Source organism: Podarcis bocagei (genome assembly GCF_964188305.1).
Source record: "Podarcis bocagei genome assembly, chromosome: 10".
Lineage (NCBI taxonomy): Eukaryota > Metazoa > Chordata > Lepidosauria > Squamata > Lacertidae > Podarcis > Podarcis bocagei.
In genome coordinates, this window is record NC_138135.1 from 13,450,205 (window position 1) to 13,472,052 (window position 21,848).

At 44.6% G+C, this 21,848-nt stretch overlaps 1 protein-coding gene across 23 annotated transcripts in view; it reads left to right on the forward strand.

Moving 5' to 3' along the window:
• Positions 1-21,848, forward strand: part of CELF2 (CUGBP Elav-like family member 2) — a 552,082-nt gene that overhangs the window by 152,698 nt on the left and 377,536 nt on the right. For 3 of the 23 annotated variants that reach the window (XM_081210104.1, XM_081210106.1, XM_081210108.1), the window contains exon 1: positions 15,834-16,048. The exons of 6 other annotated variants lie outside the window; for them this stretch is intronic. In XM_081210104.1, the coding sequence (XP_081066230.1) occupies positions 15,942-16,048 (107 nt within the window). In that variant the 5' untranslated portion in view covers positions 15,834-15,941. Of the gene's footprint in view, positions 1-15,824; positions 16,049-21,848 lie in introns of those variants that run through there. 14 more of the 23 variants (XM_081210123.1, XM_081210109.1, XM_081210114.1 and 11 more) reach the window with 9 other exon arrangements.

A 21,848-nucleotide genomic window follows, 5' to 3' on the forward strand; every position in this document is an offset into this window, starting at 1 on the left:
GTCGGTGATATTTGGAGTTGGGGCATCATGATCCACAGGCAAGCCCACCACCCAGAAGGGGTGATAGTCTAAAGATGGAAAGGAGAGGCAAGGCAATAGTCAGCACTTTGGAGGGAGACCAAAACATGGGCTCAGGACCATGGACAGTGCTTCTGCAGCTGAGGCCAAACACCCAAGTTGTCTCAGCAAGATCTTGGAAAAACTGGTTAAGTTTTAGATAGATAGATAGATAGATAGATAGATAGATAGATAGATAGATAGATAGATAGTCAAGCTAGGTAGGCTGGTAGCCTCACCACCTGAGTGCTCCCCCCTGATCAGTTAAGGAGCTAATGCCTTCTGCATCTGTTGTCTTCTTTGAGGTAATGGGTTTTCCATGAGGATCTCTCCTCAGTCCTGTCTTGATCTTGAAGATGTTCATGGACCAGCCAAAGTCTGGCAGCAGTTGTGTCTCCTTGGGGCTGTGGAAAAAAGGCAGGCTCAAAAGGCAGGCTCTAGTTAGTACCCATAGATCTTGAGTAGACCAAGGCACGGCACTATTTCACCCTCAAAGTTACCATTGCTGGGGAACTCTTGCCTTTAAGAAATCTTGGCTTGAGGTCATGACAGGGGGTGGTGGGGGTTCAATGTGCAGAAGAGTACCTGGAGGTAAGTCAGATGGCCAATAGGCTGGAGGTTCAGAGGGAAGGGTTGTATCCAACTATTTCATACCCTGCGTAGACTGCAATCCTGACCCCACTCAGGTTGGGGAAGGCTTGTATAGGAGATTCTTTGTTCAAGGTTAAAAAACCTCATATACAGAGAAAGGTCACATGATCAAATGGACTGTGGTTGCCAGATGCTGTAGCACTGCTGAAACCAAGCAGGTGTGGAAGTGATCATTCTAGGAACCCCATGTAAACGTTTGATAGGTAAACATACTAAATTTTAGGGAATTCATTGTTCTTTTCCTTCCAAGAGGATGAAAGGGCGCTGGGTGTCCATGAGTTCTAGTCTTATAAAAGATGGAGAAGAACTTATCTCTAGCCACTTACTCCATTCCATGCATGATTTTACAAATTTATATCACGTCACCACTTACTCACCTTTTCTCTAAACTAAAAAGTATTCTCTGAGGATGTAGCCCCACTGAGCTTGGCAAGTATTAACCACATAACACCACATAACACCGGTCCTGAGAGATCTGCATTGGCTCCCAGTACGTTTCCGAGCACAATTCAAAGCTTTGGTGCTGACCTTTAAAGCCCTAAACGGCCCCAGTCCTGTATACCTGAAGGAGCGTCTCCACCCCCATCTTTCAGCCTGGACACTGAGATCCAGCGCCAAGGGCCTTCTGGCGATTCCCTCACTGCAAGAAGTAAGTGAGGTTACAGGGAACCAGAGGGAGGGCCTTCTCGGTAGTGGCGCCCACCCTGTGGAACACCCTCCCTTCAGATGTGAAGAAAATAAGCAGCTATCCTATCTTTAAAAGACATCTGAAAGCAGCCCTGTTTAGGGAAGTTTTTAATATTTAATGCTGTGCTGTTTTAACATTTGATTGATTGGGAACTGCCCAGAATAATTTATACCCCAGCCAGATGGGCGGGGTATAAATTATTATTATTATTATTATTATTATTATTATTATTATTATTATTATTATTTTGCAGTCCCTCATACTAAAAACAAAACAAAAAATCACACATTTTTATCCTTAAAAAAGAAAGTCAAGGCCATTAGGGTGAAATCCAAACCCCCTTTGCCCCAAGATGGAGGGCGTTGGATTGAGCCTCCAGGCTGGTGTAATGATTTGTCCGGTCCCTCCCCACCTTCTGCTCCACTTCAAGTAGCCTACACAGCAGAGCTACAGGTGTGATGGTGTTCCCACCTTTCTTTGGGGTAGTGGCTGTGGTTTGGACTGTGCCCTTAATTATATAATAACAAAGAACCAGCAGTGGAGGACAAGGAAATGCAAGAAGGAAGATGATCTCAAAGGTTTATGGAAAATAGTTCATTGGCCCAATGTGTTTCAAGACATTACTTGAAATGCACTGGGCTAATAAATTATTCTCTGTGCACCACTAAGGTTTCTTCTTCATTGGTTCTCGTGTTTGGTGCCCTCCCATCTTTCTTTCCCTGGCTTTCATCTTAAGGAAATGTATGCCATGCTATATAGCCGACTGACTGTTTAGAATATTTCTTTAGGGCAAAAACATTTGTATTTGCATCATTATGCATTATTTATTGTAAGCTGCTTTGAGACTCCATAAGAAAATTGGGATTAAAAAAAAATATTCATAACTGTAACAGTCATAATCCTCTTCGAAATTTTCTTAAAAGTATTAATTGACTTTGAGGATATTGCAATAGATCGTTGGGGAAGAGAGATCTGTATCTGTGATTTGCATGTATGTAATGTTCAGTGTTCAAAATTCAGTGACTAAGTCTTTCTTTTCCTTTTTGCCTTCCATTCATTGAATGGACCCAGGATGGGTAGCAATTATCTGGTGAATTACATTGAAGTGGTAAAATGAAACCATAAAACAACCAATGAGGGAGTAAGAAAACACTAGCACAAAATAGCAACTCCACCAGTGTCATAGGAAAGTGGTGTATCTTGACTGATAGTAAAAAAAAAAAATCTTACAATGGTGGCTCAAGATGGGCCCCAGAAGGAAGGTCATCTGTAACCAGGGGGCCACCACAAAGAATGCCCTCTCATGTGTTACCACCCCTCAAACCTCACAGGGCCTTCCCTGCTGATCTTAGTCTCTAAGCAGGTTGATGTGGTTGAATGCTGATGTCAGGAGTCCAGTCCCCGGCTTGATAGCACAGTGAGCGTAGTTAAGTAAAAAGGATGCTTTATTGTCAAAACAAAGAGATAACGCCGGATGGCTCTAACACAGCCTCCACCATCATCAATCAAGATGACCCTTCTGAAGACTGCTTCGGGCGTGACCAGAAGCAACTGAACTTTTGCTTCTTACATCTTTTGTTTTGCTTCCTGTCTAACAGCTCTCCCCTTAACCTACTCTTAGGAGGGATTGGCTCAGCTCCAATCTCTTCCCGTTCTGACAAACTGCTTCCTTCTCTGTTCTTGCCAGTTTGTACTTCTCGAGAACGTGGGCTGGGTTCCGGCGAGCTCTCAGCCATTCCCTTATCAACCGGCATTCCAAGGGGTGGGGGAGCTGGCACTAGCCAATGCTCATCCTGCCTGGCAGTTAACCCTCTCTGTTCCTGGCTGGTTTTTCAGCTAGTTGCAAACCGTCTCTGGGAGCTGGCTCATTCAGGACAGTTGATAATCACAGACAAATTTTGTGAGGGTCAGCAGTTACTGATATCTCTGATTATTAGCAGTTATCACTGTCCTTCATATGTGTGTATCCATCCCGTTTGGATGATCATCAGCACCCAGTTGTGGCACAGGTGACCTGTGACTGTTGCTAGCAAAATGTTTTTGGAATTCCGGGAAGTCAATGTGACACTTAATGTCCACCTTTAAGGGTGAAGACAGATGTGATACTTAACATGACATCACAGATCTTCAGCCATGGTCCTTATCTCTCCCAACATCACAACCTATGAGGCAGATGCATGTTTTATCGGCTCAAATGCTAGATCAGTTGCTCCTCCTCCTACTGCAGTGTGCCGAGGGGGGTACCTGCTTCCTGCTGTAATAAGAACCTGATGTGCATTTACCCATTTGCCTTGGGGGGGAACTGCAACATTTTCAAAACTACTCTGGGTTGCATTTGAGTCAGCTGTTTCTTTATGTATAAATTGTTACGATATTGAAGCAATGCAGCCGCGAGCTGCTGGTAGCTTGAAAGCAAAACATAATGGGAATGTTGGGACTGTCCGTGGGAAGCAGAGGGACAGTCTATTCACAGTGTGAAGCACTGGAATTAGCTCAGAGTGTAATATGAGCTCTTCCTTTTGCTCTTGTACAGGAAGTACAGGAGGAGTTTAGTCTCTCGACTGCTGGAGTTTGAAGAGAGCAGTCATGTTTTCTGTAACGCTGCAAAGACAGAAATAAAGGCATGTAAATACGTTTCTGTCTATCTCTTTCCCCTGCTGGGGGGCAGGAAAGAGGGGTGTGTTCTTCTCACGCTGAGAAGGATCGCCTATCGCGACCTAGCCTGGATCTTGCTGGGGAATGCAGACAGGGAGGTCAACAGGAGATCAAGCCGGGTGCCTGGGAGAGTAGCCAGTTTCTCTTGATAAAGGCTTGATTCCCGACATAAATATAGTAGTAGTTATGGCAGGTGGTGCCAACGTAGTGCCTCTGGCTGCACATGGAGTTATAGAGACCTTCCTTGATGTCCACACGGTCTCCTCCCCACCCTGAAGGTGTGTAAGTATACAGTTTTAGAAGTAAAAAGCCCTTCGGGGGCCACAATGGGAAAAGGTTTCTATGCAGCATCACAGTTGCTAGCCATTCAGTACTGTTCACTGTGGTTTGCTGCAAACTTTTCACTGTGGTTTGCTACAAATTCTTTTTTCCCCCCCTCCAGAGCTCAGTCCTGGAAAGGGAAGGATATATTCATAGCAAGCTTAGTGAAGGCGCTTCTATACTCATTCCACTGCTTAGCAAATGCTCAAAGTTTCAATACAGATATGATATACCCTACCCATAGTTCAGGATAGGTCTGGATTGGGACGGGGAAGCATATAATTAAAATATTCTGGTGCCTTATACTCTGGCATACAAGGCTGCCTATTGTGAACACTGCTTCTGTGTTGTTTTTTTAATTTTTAAGTGTACACCTTTTGAAGTGTATAGTGAGCCTTCAAAAAAAAAGCAGATCAGAAATGGGGAGCAGGGGGAAGAGGAATCTATGAATGCATAAAACAGCAGCTTTAATCTCGAGAGTGATTGACATCAAACAAAAGTGAGGAAAACTCCCTTTGTTCTCGGCCATAAAGGCTGTGTGTGTTTGTTTGTTCAGTGTGAATGAGTGCCCCCATGAAGTCCAAGGGAAGATTTTTAATGAAGTTGGCAGTCACCAAGTTGTCTCCTCCATGGAATAATTCCAACGACAGAGTCATCGCGTACAATTTAACTGAGGATGACATGAGAAATTTCTGCTTGGGAGAGAATGTGCTGTAGCGAGGAGGGGCATTAGTACTCTACAAAATTGTGCACTCTTAAGGCCCACATAGCAAGGAAGGGAGTTCATGTCCCCAAAAAAGCTTTTATTTTGTGTTTGACCATGATGGGTTTAAATTTATGAGCTCTGGCAACTGATGTGGTTGCCAGTCATTAACCACATCTGTATCTAGCCCATCTTCCAAGAAACTCAGGGTGGAGCCTTCATATGGTTTCAGTAAATGTGTGTTTAATGAGAGACAAATGAATGTCTTCTGTATAATAGATAGGGGTGGGGGAGAAATTCTATTCAGTTCACATTTAAAGGCAAGCTTACCTTACCCTCCCTTTCCGAAACGTCCTGCAGACCAAACTACAGCCAGCTTTCAAACATTCGCACCTCTTTGAATTTTGCAGTGTCGCTCTCCAACCTAGTAATGTGTACAAAAATGCAAATATTGGGATAAAGTGTGCTTTAAAATGCGTATATTAGTGAAAATAGCATATAGAAATGCATTATTTGCTTTGCAATAGTGGGTATATTAGGGGGGAAATCCTTAAAAATATGCATATTCTGAGAAATTCACACTAGAATACAGATGAAATTTCAAGAGGACTTTAAAAAATAATAATTCACAAAGAGACATGGAAATGCAAGGAATTGAATATAAGATTGGGAGGGGAAATGAGAAATGGAGAGTCCCTTCTGTAGTTATAGGCAATGTGTTGGTATAATGGAGGGCACAACCACACTTTTCTTATTTCTTTAGGGGTATCCAGGCTGCAGCAGAAAAAAATAGCAGAGGTTTGGGGCACCTTAAAGAGTAGCAGATTTATTCTTTCCTTGCTGCTTGTTTTGATTTCAGCACGGGTGACATTTTTTGAATCGCTTGCCTGTTAAGTTTGTCCTGTATATTCCTGCAGGTCTCCTCAACTTCATTTGCATTCACCTTGTGCCGGCTATCTGTTATCCCATTGAATATATTTTGTGAACTAGAAAAACATGGATGGCATGGATAATGAGAAGTCAAAAATCGCAGTATCCTGCTCATACCTTTCGAAATCTCTTGACACCCAAGCAGCAGAAACATCCGTGTGCCGCTTGGCATTGATATGCAAAACTCCGCTGAGGGTGCCTAATAGTGATGGTGATCTCACTGCCTGCTGGGTGACTTTAAATTCACAAAGCAGGTTGACTTCTACTCATTCCTCCTCTATGTGTTTAGTTCTGTTTGAATGAGTGGAACTGATAAGGGAAGGGTGGTTAACCTGTGGCCCTCCAGATAGTGTTGGACTCTCAACTCCCATCAGCCTCAGACAAGATAACCTAGCAATGGTCAGGGATGGGAGTTGTAGTCCAACAATATCTAGAGGGACACATGTTACCCAACCCGTCATGTTGTTGTTTAGTCATTTAGTCGTGTCCGACTCTTCGTGACCCCATGGACCAGAGCACTCCAGGCACTTCTGTCTTCCACTGCCTCCCGCAGTTTGGTCAAACTCATGTTTGTAGCTTCGAGAACACTGTCCAACCATCTCGTCCTCTGTCGTCCCCTTCTCCTTGGGCCCTCCATCTTTCCCAACATCAGGGTCTTTTCCAGGGAGTCTTCTCTTCTCATGAGGTGGCCAAAGTATTGGAGCCTCAGCTTCAGGGTCTGTCCTTCCAGTGAGCACTCAGGGCTGATTTCCTTCAGAATGGATAGGTATGATCTTCTTACAGTCCATGGGACTCTCAAGAGTCTCCTCCAGCACCATAATTCAAAAGTCATAGGGCTACCTTTGAAAGTGACCCGGAAGCTACAACTAATCCAGAATGCAGCAGCTAGACTGGTGACTGGGAGTGGCCACCGAGACCATATAACACCAGTCCTGAAAGACCTACATTGGCTCCCAGTATGTTTCCGAGCACAATGCAAAGTGTTGGTCCTGACCTTTAAAGTCCTAAATGGCTTCGGCCCAGTATACCTGAAGAAGCATTTCCACCCCATCATTCAGCCCAGACACTGAGGGCCTTCTGGCGGTTCCCTCACTGCGAGAAGTGAGGTTACAGGGAACCAGGCAGAGAGCCTTCTCGTTAGTGGTGCCTGCCCTGTGGAACGCCCTCCCATCAGATGTCAAGGAGATAAACTACTATCTGACTTTTAGAAGACATCTGAAGTCAGCCCTGTTTAGGCACCTCCTGTCCCCCCAAAACAGTCCTTCTGTCTTGTCAGGATTCAACCTCAATCTGTGCTTTAGATACCTATTAGGTCCATAAATTACCATATAGCATATATTCAACACAAAAAAAAAACAGTGACAATTTGTTGTTGACAAAGGACAGCTGGACATATAAAGGGCCCCATTACGTTCAGTAGCTTAGGGCCTCAACAAACCTAAATCTGGGGGATATTCTAATGGTGAGAATGTGAGGACTAAGGGTGAGGTTAATTGACCAATTGTGGTTTGGCCTTTGGTGTTGTAAGATTCGATCAGAATGTTGGGTTGTATGTTTGCCATGTCAGTTGACATAATCTTGGTTTCATTTGTCACAGGGGGCTCAAACGCCTTTACCGGCAAGCTGCAATTCAGAATACCCAACTTATTTTGACTCTGTATGGATCCGTTGAAAAGAACGGACCTGTCCGCTGGTCATACTCAGAGTAGATCCATTGAAATTAGTTTGCATGACTGACTTGGGTTCATACATGTCCATAGGTCAATTCTGAGTAGGATTCAACCCTCTCAGAGTTGCTATTAAACATGCAGGGTTTTACCAGTGACCATGAACACATGCAAATGTGTGCACACATGCTATTGGTTATTCGTATTTTTAAAAGTGTTGAGCAATAAAAGGGCATCTTCTCAGTACAGTGTAAAACTGTAGCTCAGCAGCAACAGCAGCAGCACCAAATGGTCTTCTCTCACCCACCTGTTTGTAGGTTTTGAAAGTGGGAACCGGGGATTTCTAGCTATTTTGATCATATTTTCAAAGAAAACCACCGGTTTAGGGTCTGGACATTTCTTTTCTTAAACTGAGGTTACAGCATGTGCAGGCAGGTGTTTGCTATGGGAGCTCAATATTCACAAACACCCTTTCAACGAAGAGGCCAAGGTAGAGGGACCCGAATACTTTAGCAACTCACATTTTTAGCATCTTCTGTAAAGGGTTGAAATGTTCTTCCCAACAACCACATCCCCAACACTGAGTGCTGGTGCAAAAATGCATTTTCACTTGAAACGTCAGCCACTCCAGAGGATCCCAAAAGGCTGAGCAATGCCTGCCGTTCTGTTTGATACCAAACTGATAGCCAAATGGAGCCCCAGTGAGCCATTAGAGTCTGGCCTGATGATTGACGTTCCAACTTAATGGTGTATACTGTATATGATGCTGTAATAGCATCTCGAGTGTGATTTTATTTTATTTTTTTGTATATTTGGCTTCCTGCCAGACTTGTCTTCCCCAAATACGTGCCGATGAAATGATTCTTTGTTCTAGCTCTTTGGCTTCCATGATTTAGGATTTGAGCTCTGCTATAGCTCTGCTTCTTTATCAAGTGTGTGAGAGAGAGACAATGAGGGCCTTGCATATTATTCTGGCTGATGTCGGGGAGTTACAGAGCAGAGTCTTTCAGTTGACTTAGTTTAGCCCTTAAACAATGCGTCTAGTTGTGATGATCATTATGTCAGGGACGAAAATGGCATCGGGTGAGGGGTGGATGCTAGCCAAGTTTGGAACCATGGATGCGGTGTGACGTAGCCTCAGCCTTCGTGCAGCACAGAAAGGCATAGGGGGGTGTGCCTTGACCCCTCTGATTGGCACACGATAAGAAGCCTCTGAATTGGCCAGGCTTGATAGGGATATTCAGAGCCTGGCTTCTTAGTCCTTATCTGCTGTTAGACACAACATCAGATTCAAACCAGAGAGGCAAGAGAGCACTAAGCGACTGTGCGACCGAAAGCCAACGGCCCCGGAAGGAGGAAGTGAGGTCCCCCCCCCAAGTGTTTTCTAGTCCTCTGTGTCTTTGTGTTCCCTTTGCTTCTGTTAGAACTAGATGGAGAAGATCCCACGTTCCAGGGAAGGACTAAGGCAGCTTGTCTTCTCCCTGCCTGGTTCCCTTTGCAAAACTTTCCTCCAAGAACAACTCGGCACGTTTTGCTGGTGTGACCTCAACCCTTGTCATAGTGGGGTGAGGGGGGGTGGAGGTGCTGTTAACATGGTGGATACATTGGAATTCAATGAAATATACCAGGAAGTGAAGGGATCGCTGAATGATGGCCACCTGCGGCTGAACCGTCAAGGTGTGATTTTCAAGAACAGTGAACATCAAAGATGGGATGAGGTACCTAGAAGAATACTTATTTTGCTGAGACCACTTAGGTTGCTGTTGGTGGAACAGAATATGGCCACCACAAACCATGGCAACTAGAGTGGGACCTGATCCTAAAGTTGCCTCCTATTCAAGGGCCTGAATTGTCTTATCCTTCCCAACAAAGCAAGATCACCTCAGGTTTGATTTCAGCTGATTTCAGCTGCCTCTAGGGGTGGGAAAAAAAATTATAATCAATTAACATTTAAAGTGAAACTTAACCTAATTCGCACTTTAAAAACAGCAACACCATGAATCGAAACACAGTCGTCTTCCAAAATCCAGACTTCTCTGAATTTTGCAATGTAGTTCTCCAGCCGCATACTATGTACAAAAGCTGTATATACAGTGGTGCCCCGCAAGACAAATGCCTCGCAAGACAGAAAACTCGCTAGACGAAAGAGTTTTCCGTTTTGGAGGTGCTTCGCAAAACAAATTTCCTATGGGCTTGCTTCGCAAGACGACAATGTCTTGCGAGTTCCTGCGGGTTTTTTTCCTTTCCCCCCCTTTTCTAAGCCGCTAAGCCGCTTATCAGCTGATCCGATCAGCAGATAAGCCGCTAAAAGCCGCTAATAGCGCTAATCCGCTAATCCGTCAATGGGCTTGCTTTGCAAGACGAAAAAACCGCTAGACGAAGAGAATCACAGAACAGATTCTTTTCGTCTTGCGAGGCACCACTGTACTGGGGTTAGGTTTGCATACCTTAGTGGGGAAAAGCATGCAAAAATGCACCATATATGGGGAAATTGCTTTGCAAAAATGTGCACTTCAGAGACAACTGTGTGCAAAATTTATATATTCAAGAAATTTGCAGTGGAATTCTGAAGAATTGTCACAAGGTCTTCTTTTTTTCAAAAAAAATCACAAATTTGTAAAAATGTGGAGAACTGAACCAGGGAAAACCCCCCAAAATTAATATATTTGCTCATCCCTATCTGTGTTAAAGTTAAAAATTGATTAGAAGATTGGATGATAGATTTGTAGTTTTGAACAAACAGGGTGACAATATTGGGAGGGGCAATTTTGCACAGAACAATGTACCGTATTGGCCCGAATATAGCCGCACCCTAATATAAGCTGCACCTTTAAAATTCGGGGGGGGGGAGACAATACCCAAATATAAGCCGCTTCCTTAAAATTCCACAGGCACTCACACCCGTTTCGTTTTACCGTATGTCTATTTCAGCAGCAATATCGTAAAAGCACATTTTTGTAAGGTCGCGAATTTAAGCCGCACTTTAACTTTTCACAGTTGGAATTTGGAAAAAAAAGGGCAGCTTATATTTGGGCCAATATGGTACAAGGTTTGTTAACAGGCAACTGGGAATCTAAAGAAACCAGCGGTGCAGGTGGATTACTCTTATCAACATCACCATCAATTTTATTATCATAAACAGACTACTAATTCTGGGCAACAGAGAAAACTGTGGGACTCTGAATTCTGTCTTCTTACCCTTTGTCCTCCCTATCTTGATATCAGGTGCTGGGTGGGTTTTTACAAGCGTGCCCTAAAACTAATAACGATTTATATCCAACTTATTGAGCAAACAGCAGAAGTATCTTTTTAACACCGTTAGCGAAAATAACCAATTTCGGGTTTGCATGCAAAGCTGCTCAGGCCAATTAGCGTGAAATTTAATTTGCATTAATCACCATGAGGTCAGCAAGAAATTAACTTGAGGTGTGTGTGGATTTCACAGAGATGCTGTAAACTCACTGGGGGCAGATCTGTTTGTTGAGGGTCTCGAGTGTGTTCCGTCCCCATTAAGAACTTCCAGCCTGTTGGATCGGGCAAATGTCCTGTCTTGCCTGGCGTCCTGTTCTCAGAAAGGCCAACCAGAAGCCTGTGGGAACCTAGGAAGGTGGAGCAGAGCACAAAAGTACTCCTGTGGTTTGCAGCAACTGATATTCAGGGACATATTTCCCCCAACAGTGGGGGGAGGCCATTGAGCAGCCATTGAGATCCAAATGCTCCATAACTTTGTCTAATCCTCCATGCTAAAGGTAAAGGGACCCCTGACCATTAGGTCCGGTCGTGGCCGACTCTAGGGTTGCGGCGCTCATCTCGCTTTATTGGCCGAGGGAGCCGGCGTACAGCTTCTGGGTCATGTGGCCAACATGACTAAGCCGCTTCTGGTGAACCAGAGCAGCGCATGGAAATGCCGTTTAACTTCCCGCCAGAGCGGTACCAATTTATCTACTTGCACTTTGATGTGCTTTCGAACTGCTAGGTTGGCAGGAGCAGGGACCGAGCAACAGGAGCTCACCCCATCACGGGGATTCGAACTGCTGACCTTCTGATCGGCAAGTCCTAGGCTCAGTGGTTTAACCCACAGCGCCACCTGCATCCCATAAATTTGTCTAATCCTCCAAGCTAGTGGGCACCAATTGTCAGGGACTGGGCAGAGGAGGAATGGAGGAGACTGCCTCCCCAGCCTGACCCTTCCCTTCCAGAGAAGAAGAAGATAGCTCAGAGTTGCAACAGGGCTTTGAGGGAGGTCACAGCTCAGAGGAAGATGAGGGGAGAAGTTGGGAAATAATGGGAGAGAAGAAGGAGCAGGCAGAGGTGGAGCAGTTGGCTGGCATGTTATCACTATAAAGCATTCCAGACCCACCATCTCCCAGAACCCGGTGAGCCTTAAAAGTAGGAGAGCAAAGGGCTCAGAAGGAAAGGGCCCTCAGCGCCACCCGTAGAAGGGATGATGAATGAGAAAGTGGGAGAGAAGGGGAGCGGAGATTTACTCAGAGCAACACCATTGTTCCAAGAGGCTTCATTTCTAAGCCTCTCTCTGTAAATATTTAATAAATATTGAATAAAACACAGTTGGTGAGAACTTTCCCTTGCCTTGTCCATTCCTGGCAACCTGCCGTAGGGGTTGGTTCCTCTGCTGCCTGACACCAGTGATCCTTGTGGGATATCCACCATTTCTAATGTTATGGGAGAGGGGTAAAAACTTTTCTCTATCCTCTTAATTCATGCCATGTGTGATTTTATACACATCTCTTATGTCACCTCTGATTCTTTTTTTGCTGTAAACTATAAATTCCAAAATCCTGTAACCTTTCTTCCCCCGATCATTTTTGTTGCTCCTTTTGGAACCTTTTCAAATTCTGCAATATCCTTTTCGAGGTGAGGCAGCCCAGAAATGCACTCCAAATGTAGTTACACTGTAGATTTGCGTAACGACATTATGAGATCAGCAGTTTTATTTTCAATTCCTTTCCTAGCATGGAATTTGAGCTATTTTGTGGTTACAGTGGAGCGACATCTTCATTGAGCTATTCCGCTACAGCCCCAAGGTCTCATTCCTGGTCACTCACCACCACTTCAGACCCCTGGAGCATGAATGTGAAATTCATAATTTATTGACCCCTAGCACTGTTGGTTAAACCAAAGAGCCTAGGACTTGCCGATCAGAAGGTCAGCGGTTCGAATCCCCGTGACGGGATGAGCTTCCATTGCTCAGTCCCTGCTCCTGCCAACCTAGCAGTTTGAAAGCATGTCAAAGTGCAAGTAGATAAATTGGTACCACTCCGACAGGAAGGTAAACGGCGTTTCCGTGCGCTGCTCTGGTTAGCCAGAAGCAGCTTAGTCATGCTGGCCACATGACCCGGAAGCTGTACGCCGGCTCCCTCGGCCAATAAAGCGAGATGAGTGCAGCAACCCCAGAGTCGGCCATGACTGGACCTAATGGTCAGGGGTCCCTTTACCTTTACCTTTATGAGCATCACGTTACTCTTGTTGGTGTTTAATTGCATTTGCGATTTTACTGCCCAGTCACTCAGTCTGGAGATGCCCTTTTGGAACTCTTCTTAATCCATTTTTAAAAATGACCCTGAGCAGTTTAGTATGATCATCAAACTTGGCTACGTCCCTGCTCACCCCTAACTCTACATCATTTATGAACACCTTTAAAAGCACAGGTCTCAATACCAATCCTTGGGAGACTCCAGTGTCTACACTTCTTCATTCAGAGAACTGTCCATTCCACGCCCCTCTTTGCTTCTTGCCACAATTCCTGATCCACTGAGGAGTCTTTGGCGAGGAACGCTTTTTGAAAGTCCGAATTCACCATTTTATCTGCCTTACCAATACCCTCTGGAGCACAAATTGTCATGAATTCACACTGAAAAGGACGCCTGGAGCCCCCCCCCCCGACTAGTAAACCTCTGCCACGTTCTCCAAGTAAGAACAAAGCTGACGGAGGATTTTCCACTGTTGGGTTCACTGAACTCTCCCAACAGAAGTTCCATTGATTTTCCTAGTGAAACCCAAAGGGTCTTTAGTGAAGCAGTTTTTTTCCCTCTTTTCTGAAAGAGAACCATTGTGCCGATTGCTGGCAATGCTGATGGGCTTTTGCCCTGTTTTTGAACTGTGGAAGCTGTACCATTGCCAGGGCTTGGCAATACTTTTCTTTAGATGTTCTAACTGGGGTTCCTGAGTGGGGAGAGTCCAGACCTGATCCCTGAGATTGTATGGAGATGGGAATGGCCCAACCAGATGGCCACTTCCCCCTGGCTCCATGAAGCCTTGTCAAATATATTAATCAGGATCTGTCCATGGTAAGCAAAATTTAGATAAGCATTTGCAAGCTGGATGGAATAGAGGCATATCTCTATTGCACACTGCTTGTGGCATGTGCGCACTATGCAAAGGTATGGATTTGAACGTGCATGATCCATGCGAATCCAACATAAAAAGCGTGCTGCTGAATCAAAAACAAAGTTCTGCCTCCTCGATTTGTTATTTATTTATTTCATAAAATTTATACACTACTTGATTGTGAAAAACCTCAAAGTGGGTCACAAAACTGTGCTTTCTTCTGCTGCGCACAACTGGGTGCAGACCTTGCCTTCCAAAGCCCGCTCACCTCTTGACCCCATGCAAGAAGTTTCTATGAAGGCCTGCCCCCTCAAAATTTATTTTGGGGGCAAAGGGCCTTGGGCCCCGTATCACTGGTGCCTATGATACACAGCAAGCGAGGGTAGTGCGTAGGGGAGGAAAAGTTGGGAAATACAGAGGTACCTCGGGTTAAGTACTTAATTCATTCCAGAGGTCCATACTTAACCTGAAACTGTTCTTAACCTGAAGCACCACTTTAGCTAATGGGGCCTCCTGCTGCTGCCGTGCTGCCAGAGCACGATTTCTGTTCTCACCCTGAAGCAAAGTTCTTAATCTGAAGCACTATTTCTGGGTTAGCAGAGTCTGTAACCTGAAGCGTATGTAACCTGAGGCACCACTGTACTGTGTGACTAGGAGTTCTTGCACTGGCTTCCGTTAGTGTGCTGGGGTTTGTTTAATCTGGCCTGTGACTGTTGCGTTGTTGAGGGCAAGCCATGGAAATGAACATGTTAGCAAAGAGAAGTGAAAAATTGCCTAAGGTGGGCGAGGAGAGCATTTTCCAGGAAAAGCAAAATGATAGCTAGGGCTGGCTCATTGCTGCTAGGAGGGAGTTATTGCTACAATCTTTATTTTCAGTTAAAAGAGAGAGAGAGAAAGTATTTACCCAAATCGCAATACAGTGGTACCTCGGGCTAAGTACTTAATTCGTTCCGGAGGTCTGTTCTTAACTTGAAACTGTTCTTAACCTGAAGCAACACTTTAGCTAATGGGGCCTCCCGCTGCCGCTGTGCCGCCGCCACACAATTTCCGTTCTCATCCTGAAGCAAAGTTCTTAACCCGAGGTACTATTTCTGGGTTAGCGGAGTCTGTAACCTGAAGCGTCTGTAACCCGAGGTACCACTGTATAGAGTCACGTTGTACTGAACTGATACAGAGGAGTACAGAGCGAGTGGCTCACTAGGGGTTAAAAGACAAAAAAGGGCAAGCTTTTTTAAAAAACAAAAAACCACTAAGCCCCTAAATGAAAACTTTCTTCTGGTTCCCTGCCCCTCCCTCCCTTCTTCTGGGGCTCATAGATTCGATAAAACCACTTAGCTTGGAATGTGTTGGGAATGAGGGAAAGAGGACCTCATGCTGTGAGTCTTAAAAAGAACTTTCAGATTCCAGCCCCTCTGAGTGTGCAAAAGTTCTGTCTGCCTGGCATCCTTGAAATGCTTGTGAAACAACTGATGGTTTGTTGGGAGTATGCAAATGAGACTTTTGTATGTTCTCCCTTCCGCCGAAAGAGGAGAGATGTCCCTTTAAACACACACACACACACACACACACACACACACACACAAACCTGATCTCCTGTGTCTTGTGTTTCCTCCCTCCCCCCCCCCCCGCCCATCCTTTCTCTCATTTTGGGGAAGGGTCCTACATTTCTTTCTCCCTTTTTCATGGTAATTAGAACAAGAAGCTAACACCAGCCAAGGAAGAGCGAGCGCAAACAAGACCCCTATAGGCAGCCTAGTGCATTAATGTAAAATATGCCCAGAGAACATAACTTGTCAGAGAGGATTATTTCTGTTCAGTGAATCTACAGGGGCCCCCTTTGCTCCGCCACTCAGCGTCTGGCGAGAGACAGAAAGAGAGAGAGAGAGAGAGTAGCCATTAGTGGGTAGCTACTGTGGCATTGATGTTTGAGCGCACTTCTGAACCGGCTTTTGTTGCAAATATCGGTGCAGAAAGCATGCGCTGTCCGAAATCCGCTGTTACTATGAGAAGTGAGGAGATTCTTTTAAGGTAGGTTGATGCCTCCTTTGTACAGGCGGGGGCTGTTTGAGGCGGGGGCTTTTTCCCAGTCGCCAGGGCCCATTGTGGCTAGGTATCAAGTACTCTTCTCCCGCTCCAATTTTTTATTTTTTTGGGGGGGAGGATATATTCATATACACCCTGCTTTTCTGCAAGTGGCGTTTCTGTATCACGAACCTCCAGTTGCAAACAGCTTGAAATGCAAAAGCCAACAGGAAGCAATTTCATTTTTTCATTTTTTAAAAAAAGCAATTTCGCCACCCCCACCCGTCCCAAACCCGACAGTTTCTTTATGATGCCTCTTCTATTGCATCCTTCATTAATAGGGATTGGGGGGTGGGAAAGGCACGAGGGAAGAGCAATAGGGAGACTCCATATTAGAGCCGATTCCCTAAATGCCACTTAAATTGGTGCTTGGGTTATATAAATAACCTCATCTAATCACTCCCCTCCTACAGCTCACACTGACCGCTTGGCGCTTTTCTTGGGAGAGGGGGACAAATAGATAAATGCATATATATTTATAATTGGAAGAAACTCATATTGCATAGATGAATGGATTCTTAGCGTTCTTGGGTGTCATGAAGAGCCAGCCGTTAGCAGAAGCTTTTCAGAGCAAGGAAGGGGGGTGGGGAAGGGGAGAGAGCGAGCGCCAGAATTTCTGCTCAGACTGGCACCCTGCTTCTGGGGAGGGGGGGGCGGGGTGTAGTCTTTTGTCTATTTTCCCTAGCAGACATCCGAGCGTGTGAATACATCTTTTTGGCTGACAATGGGACGATAGAACAATAGAGCTGTCAAGCTAGCTTAATGTATGTCTGGGGTTGTAGTTGTGTGTGTTTTGCTATATATAAAAAAATGCTATCTCTTTAAAAAAAAACCAACCCCAAAAAAACAGCAACAACTGTCCCATTTAATTTCCACTAATCTTATTTGTATAGACTGTGAAATGAAGTACACTCCCATTGTTTATCTCTTTAAGGAGAGTGAGTGAGAAAGAGAGTGAGAGAGAAAGATCACTATTTCTCTCCAACCCCTTGCATATTATGACTTTGTCTACCAGAACAAAGTTGCAAAGCTATATACCGGCTTCTTTAATTTCAGGAAGGAAACTTACAGATCCTGAATGCTTAATAGGGAAACATTTTGGCTGGACAAGTGGCTTCTTGTTAGCCTTCCTCAAACTCTTATCTTATTTTGGATCATTTCCACTTGCTCCACAGTTTCACAGAGATGCTACTTAAATTTTAGTCTTGGGAATAACAATAAAAAAAATCCAGCTGTTCTAACATATGTCAGAATTTCTGAAGACATAACAAATAGCAAACACTCCACTTCCTCTAGTGCCTGTCTTGAAGAGAAGAAAAAACCCACTCAGGGTTGCAAGGTTGTAAAAGATTATTTCTAAAAATTAAAACGTTCTCATATCTGCAAAATGGGACTGGGTGGCGGTGTTATTAACCATGAGATCCACGTGTGAATAACGCTATTTTGAAATAATAAAAAGTTAGCTCATTTCATGGCAGTTGGAGGAATGGTTTTGCTTTGCATTTTTAACCTTCACGGTAAAGAGTTTCTTCCGAAGGTTTGTTTATGTTCACAGTAGCGTGATACTCACTTTGAATTGGGTTGAATTGTCTGTTTCGATCAGTACATTCGTGGGAGGTGAATAGGAATAATTTGTGGCAGCTCTCAAGCAAATCTACCAAATCCGACACACAAACATTGTAGGGTTAAGGGGAGTCAGTTGTTTATATTTTATTTACTGCGTCAGGAAGTGCATTCAGGATTTCAGCTCAAGATTATGATCACTGCGAGTGGGAATTGGCGCTGTTCGTTTCAAGAACAATGTAAAGATGGGTGTTACAGTTTTGTGTCACCTATGTGAGGTGGCCGCTGAAACCTGCTTGCTGTCTAAATGCATCTGGCAACATGGGTGTGATATAAAAGGAGGAGATACCTGTTTATGCTGTGAAGCAAATGATGGATGCCACTGAGGTGTGGTGTTCTCCCCAAACTTTATTGTAATAAAAGAGGAAGGGTCGTGTTTAAATATGGAGACACCATAATTGGCAATCAATGGCTCCAATCGTGTTAAAAGTTAATGGGCCAAGTTAATCATAGCTATCTTAAGCTTCGTTGATTGATTTGGATATAACTCTGCCACAGCTGACTTCAGCTTGCTTGGGAGTCCTAATGGACATGTTGGTACAGTGGTACCTCAGATTACAGATGCTTCAGGTTACAAAGGCTTCAGGTTACAGACTCCGCCAACCCAGAAATGGTACCTCGGGTTAAGAACTTTGCTTCAGGATGAGAACAGAAATCGTGTGGCGGCAGCAGGAGATCCCATTAGCTAAAGTGGTACCTCAGGTTAAGAACAGACCTCCAGAACGAATTAAGTTCTTAACCCGAGATACCACTGTATTGGCTTCAAGAAAAGTGGATTTTCACTTTAAGGCTCCCAGTAGCTGCCTTTCCATTTGCACCCCAAGCAGACATACAACCAGCTCCCAACTTTATTGAATTCAGAAACTGAGATCTGCATCAAACCTGACAGGTTACTGACGATCAGGCAAGGCATCCTTTCATGCGTGCTTGTTCCATTCGCAGCTGGCTCCCTCTCTCCTGCCATCTTGCTTTGCTCATTTATTTATTACATTTGTGACCAACTCTTCCCCCACAAAGGAGCTTAGGGTGGCAAACAACACCATGCTAAAACAGTGTTTTCAAAAAGCAGTGCAACTTCACTTAGCTCATGAAGCTTATACTTCATTCACCCAAGGGCAAGGTGGGTTTATAAGCTTGTTCAAGCACCAACCCCACACATGGCCGGCATGTTCATGTGTTGTGGATCACTACACATCGCCAAACCTGTCTCTCTCCCATGTAGGGGAGGGAGAATGCAGGGTCTGCCCCTACTCTGCACACCAGTACCTGCCTTGTGTAAATGGGAGGAAAGTCACTGGGTCATAGAATCATGGCAGAGTTGGAAGAGACTGCCTGCAATGCAGGAATCTTTTGCCCAACGTGAGGCTTGAACCCACAACCCAGAGATTAAGAGTCTCATGCTTTGCCGACTGAGCTATCCCAGAAGATCTCTCCCAATGCTGCAATTCTGTACATATACAACAGAGCAGCTTCTTCCTCTCCCATCCCCCCCCAACTCCCTGCACACTCCCAAAATCAGGTTTGGGGTCAATTTTGAGGGGCAGAGGGAGAGAGGATAGAAAGTCGCATTTCACCAGCTGAACTACATGCACAGAACATTGGTGCTTTAGGGTAACTTAAATCTTGGGTAGTTCCATTCTATCCTGGACCCGTCAAAGCCAGTTTCTTCAGGTTTTTTCACCCTTTGTTATTTATTTATTTTAACACACACACACACACACACACACACAGAGAGAGAGAGAGAGAGAGAGAGAGAGAGAGAGAGAGAGAGAGAGAGAGTGCAATTTACTGAAATCTCCAAATAACATGAAATGCAGTTGAGCAGATTTCACAGTTTCTAAGGTGTGCTCTGCTTCTGGCTGCTGTTCTGTTCTTGTCCCCTATGACAATTTGGAGTATTGTGAGTATCGAGAGTGCATGTTAACATAATTTAAAGAAGGAACAACCTTCTCCGGGTAGATGATGCTCAGGTCGATGTGACATTTGTGCTGTGAAGTCCAGTCCAGCTCCCCTTGGTGCTGAAGCACTGAGCAATCCCCACATTCATTCCTGACAGGTGTATTTCTGCTGAGCTGCCTGGCTATGGGTGTGCGCACACAAACTCTCACACAAAGTAGTTTGCGTGCACTGTATAGAAATTCAGGTTGTGCCCATGCATATTAGGGACAGCCTTTGTTTGATTCATCTTATTTCTTCAAGGGTTCTCTTGACGCTATCTGTGCTGCAGAATATTGTTCCTTAGCATGCATTAAAACTAAGCAGCCCATCGCTTACCCTTTTTCTACTAAAAGCAAAATTGCAAATTGTTCACAGTCTTTGCAGTCATTGAAGCGCCCAGTCCTTTCATTTTGAACATTGAAATGTACCCCATTGTGCTTCAACAGACCTTTTAGTTTTCCCTCAGAGCCATTAATGAATCACTTGACAATAATCTATGGAAGCTATCATCTACCGGTTACTAATGTGGGTTTCGAATCAGATTTTAATTGGTTGTTGTTGTTGGTTTTCAATAGTAACTGTGTTATTCCAGGAGTACCTGTGTGCATATATATGCTGATTACATTAATAATGATAATCTAATGTGAATGTTTCCTATGCCAGCTCCTTTACTCTTATGGATGATCTCTTTCCATTCTAGTGTTGCTTAGCCAAGTGATGCCCAGAGAATAAGTCTCTAACAACCACCACTGCTGCTGCCACCCAGTTCCTTTGTTGAGACAAAGTGAAAGATTTATTCGGAAACCTTACATTCTTACCCGTGCAAAGGAAAATAGGTGCTGGTGTTTCCCCCCTTGTGTGCTTTAACTCACAGTTGTCTAATGAATCAGATGGGTATAGCTTTGGGCCTGACAAAAGAAAGCATTGCTTCTCATGGCACATAGGCCAAAATCACACCATTCCTTTCAACTTTACACCACTTTAAACAGTCACTGCTTCCCCCCGCAAAATATTTTTTGGCAACTGCCGTTTGTTAAGGGTGCTGAGAGTTGCTGGGAGGCCCCTATTCCCCTCACACTGCTGCAATTCTCAAGAGCTCCCTGTGAAGAGGGATTGGTTGTTAAAGCGCTCTGTAAGTTGTAGCTCTGTGAAGGGAACTGGGGTCTCCTAACAACTCACAGTACCTTTAACAAAGTAGAATTCTTTGGGGGAAGACATGACTGTTTGAAATGGTATCATAGTGCTTTAAATATCTAGTGTGAATGTGGCCAAAGTTTGTCTGTGGGGTTCTCTACCATAGTGAAGGCTCACTAGATTAGTTGCTCTTTTAAAATGGATTAAGATGAATTAATGGAGGGAGGTTTAACTATGGTGGGGATGGAGAATTTCTGCCCAGGAGCCAAATGCCTCTCTGTCTGACCCTTGGGACTCTTCGCGGGACACACCTCTCCTACCAGGTCACACCCCCTCACTTGCCCTGCTTCACACCCTCCTTGAATGTTTCTACCTTACTGGAATATATCTGATGTTGCTTCTAAGACCTTATAACTGTACAATAATAACAATTAGGGATTCATTGCCGTTGATCAATGCAGATCTCCATGTGCTACTTTTCGGCACACTATTTTCTGTTCATGTACATGGGCAAATCAAGGTACACGGGTAGTGCTGTGGTTTGAACCACTGAGTTTTTTGGGCTTGCTGATCAGAAGGTCGGCAGTGTGAATCCCTGCGACAGGGTGAGCTCCCGTTGCTCTGTCCCAGCTTCTGCCAACCTAGCAGTTCAAAAGCATGCCAGTGCAAGTTGATAAATAGGTACCGCTGCAGTGGGAAAGTAAATGGCGTTTCCATGAGCTCTGACACTCGTCACGGTCCTCCATGCACCAGTAGTGATTAAATCATGCTGGCCACATGACCCAGATAGCTGTCTGTGGACAAACACTGGCTCCCTTGGCCTAAAAAGCGAAATGAGCGCCGCACCCTATAGTCACCTTTGACTGGACTTACCCATTTTACCTTGTTATGTGCAAATGATTTGGAGTGCTCCAATATCTTCTTTGGGAGTGACGAATGTTGTGTTTTCTTGCAAACTCTGTTGGGTATAACGGAGCTTGCACACCATTCCCTTGAAGCAGAAGCACATTGTGTTTTCCACATTCCTAAATCCTTTTTCTTTGGAGCATGC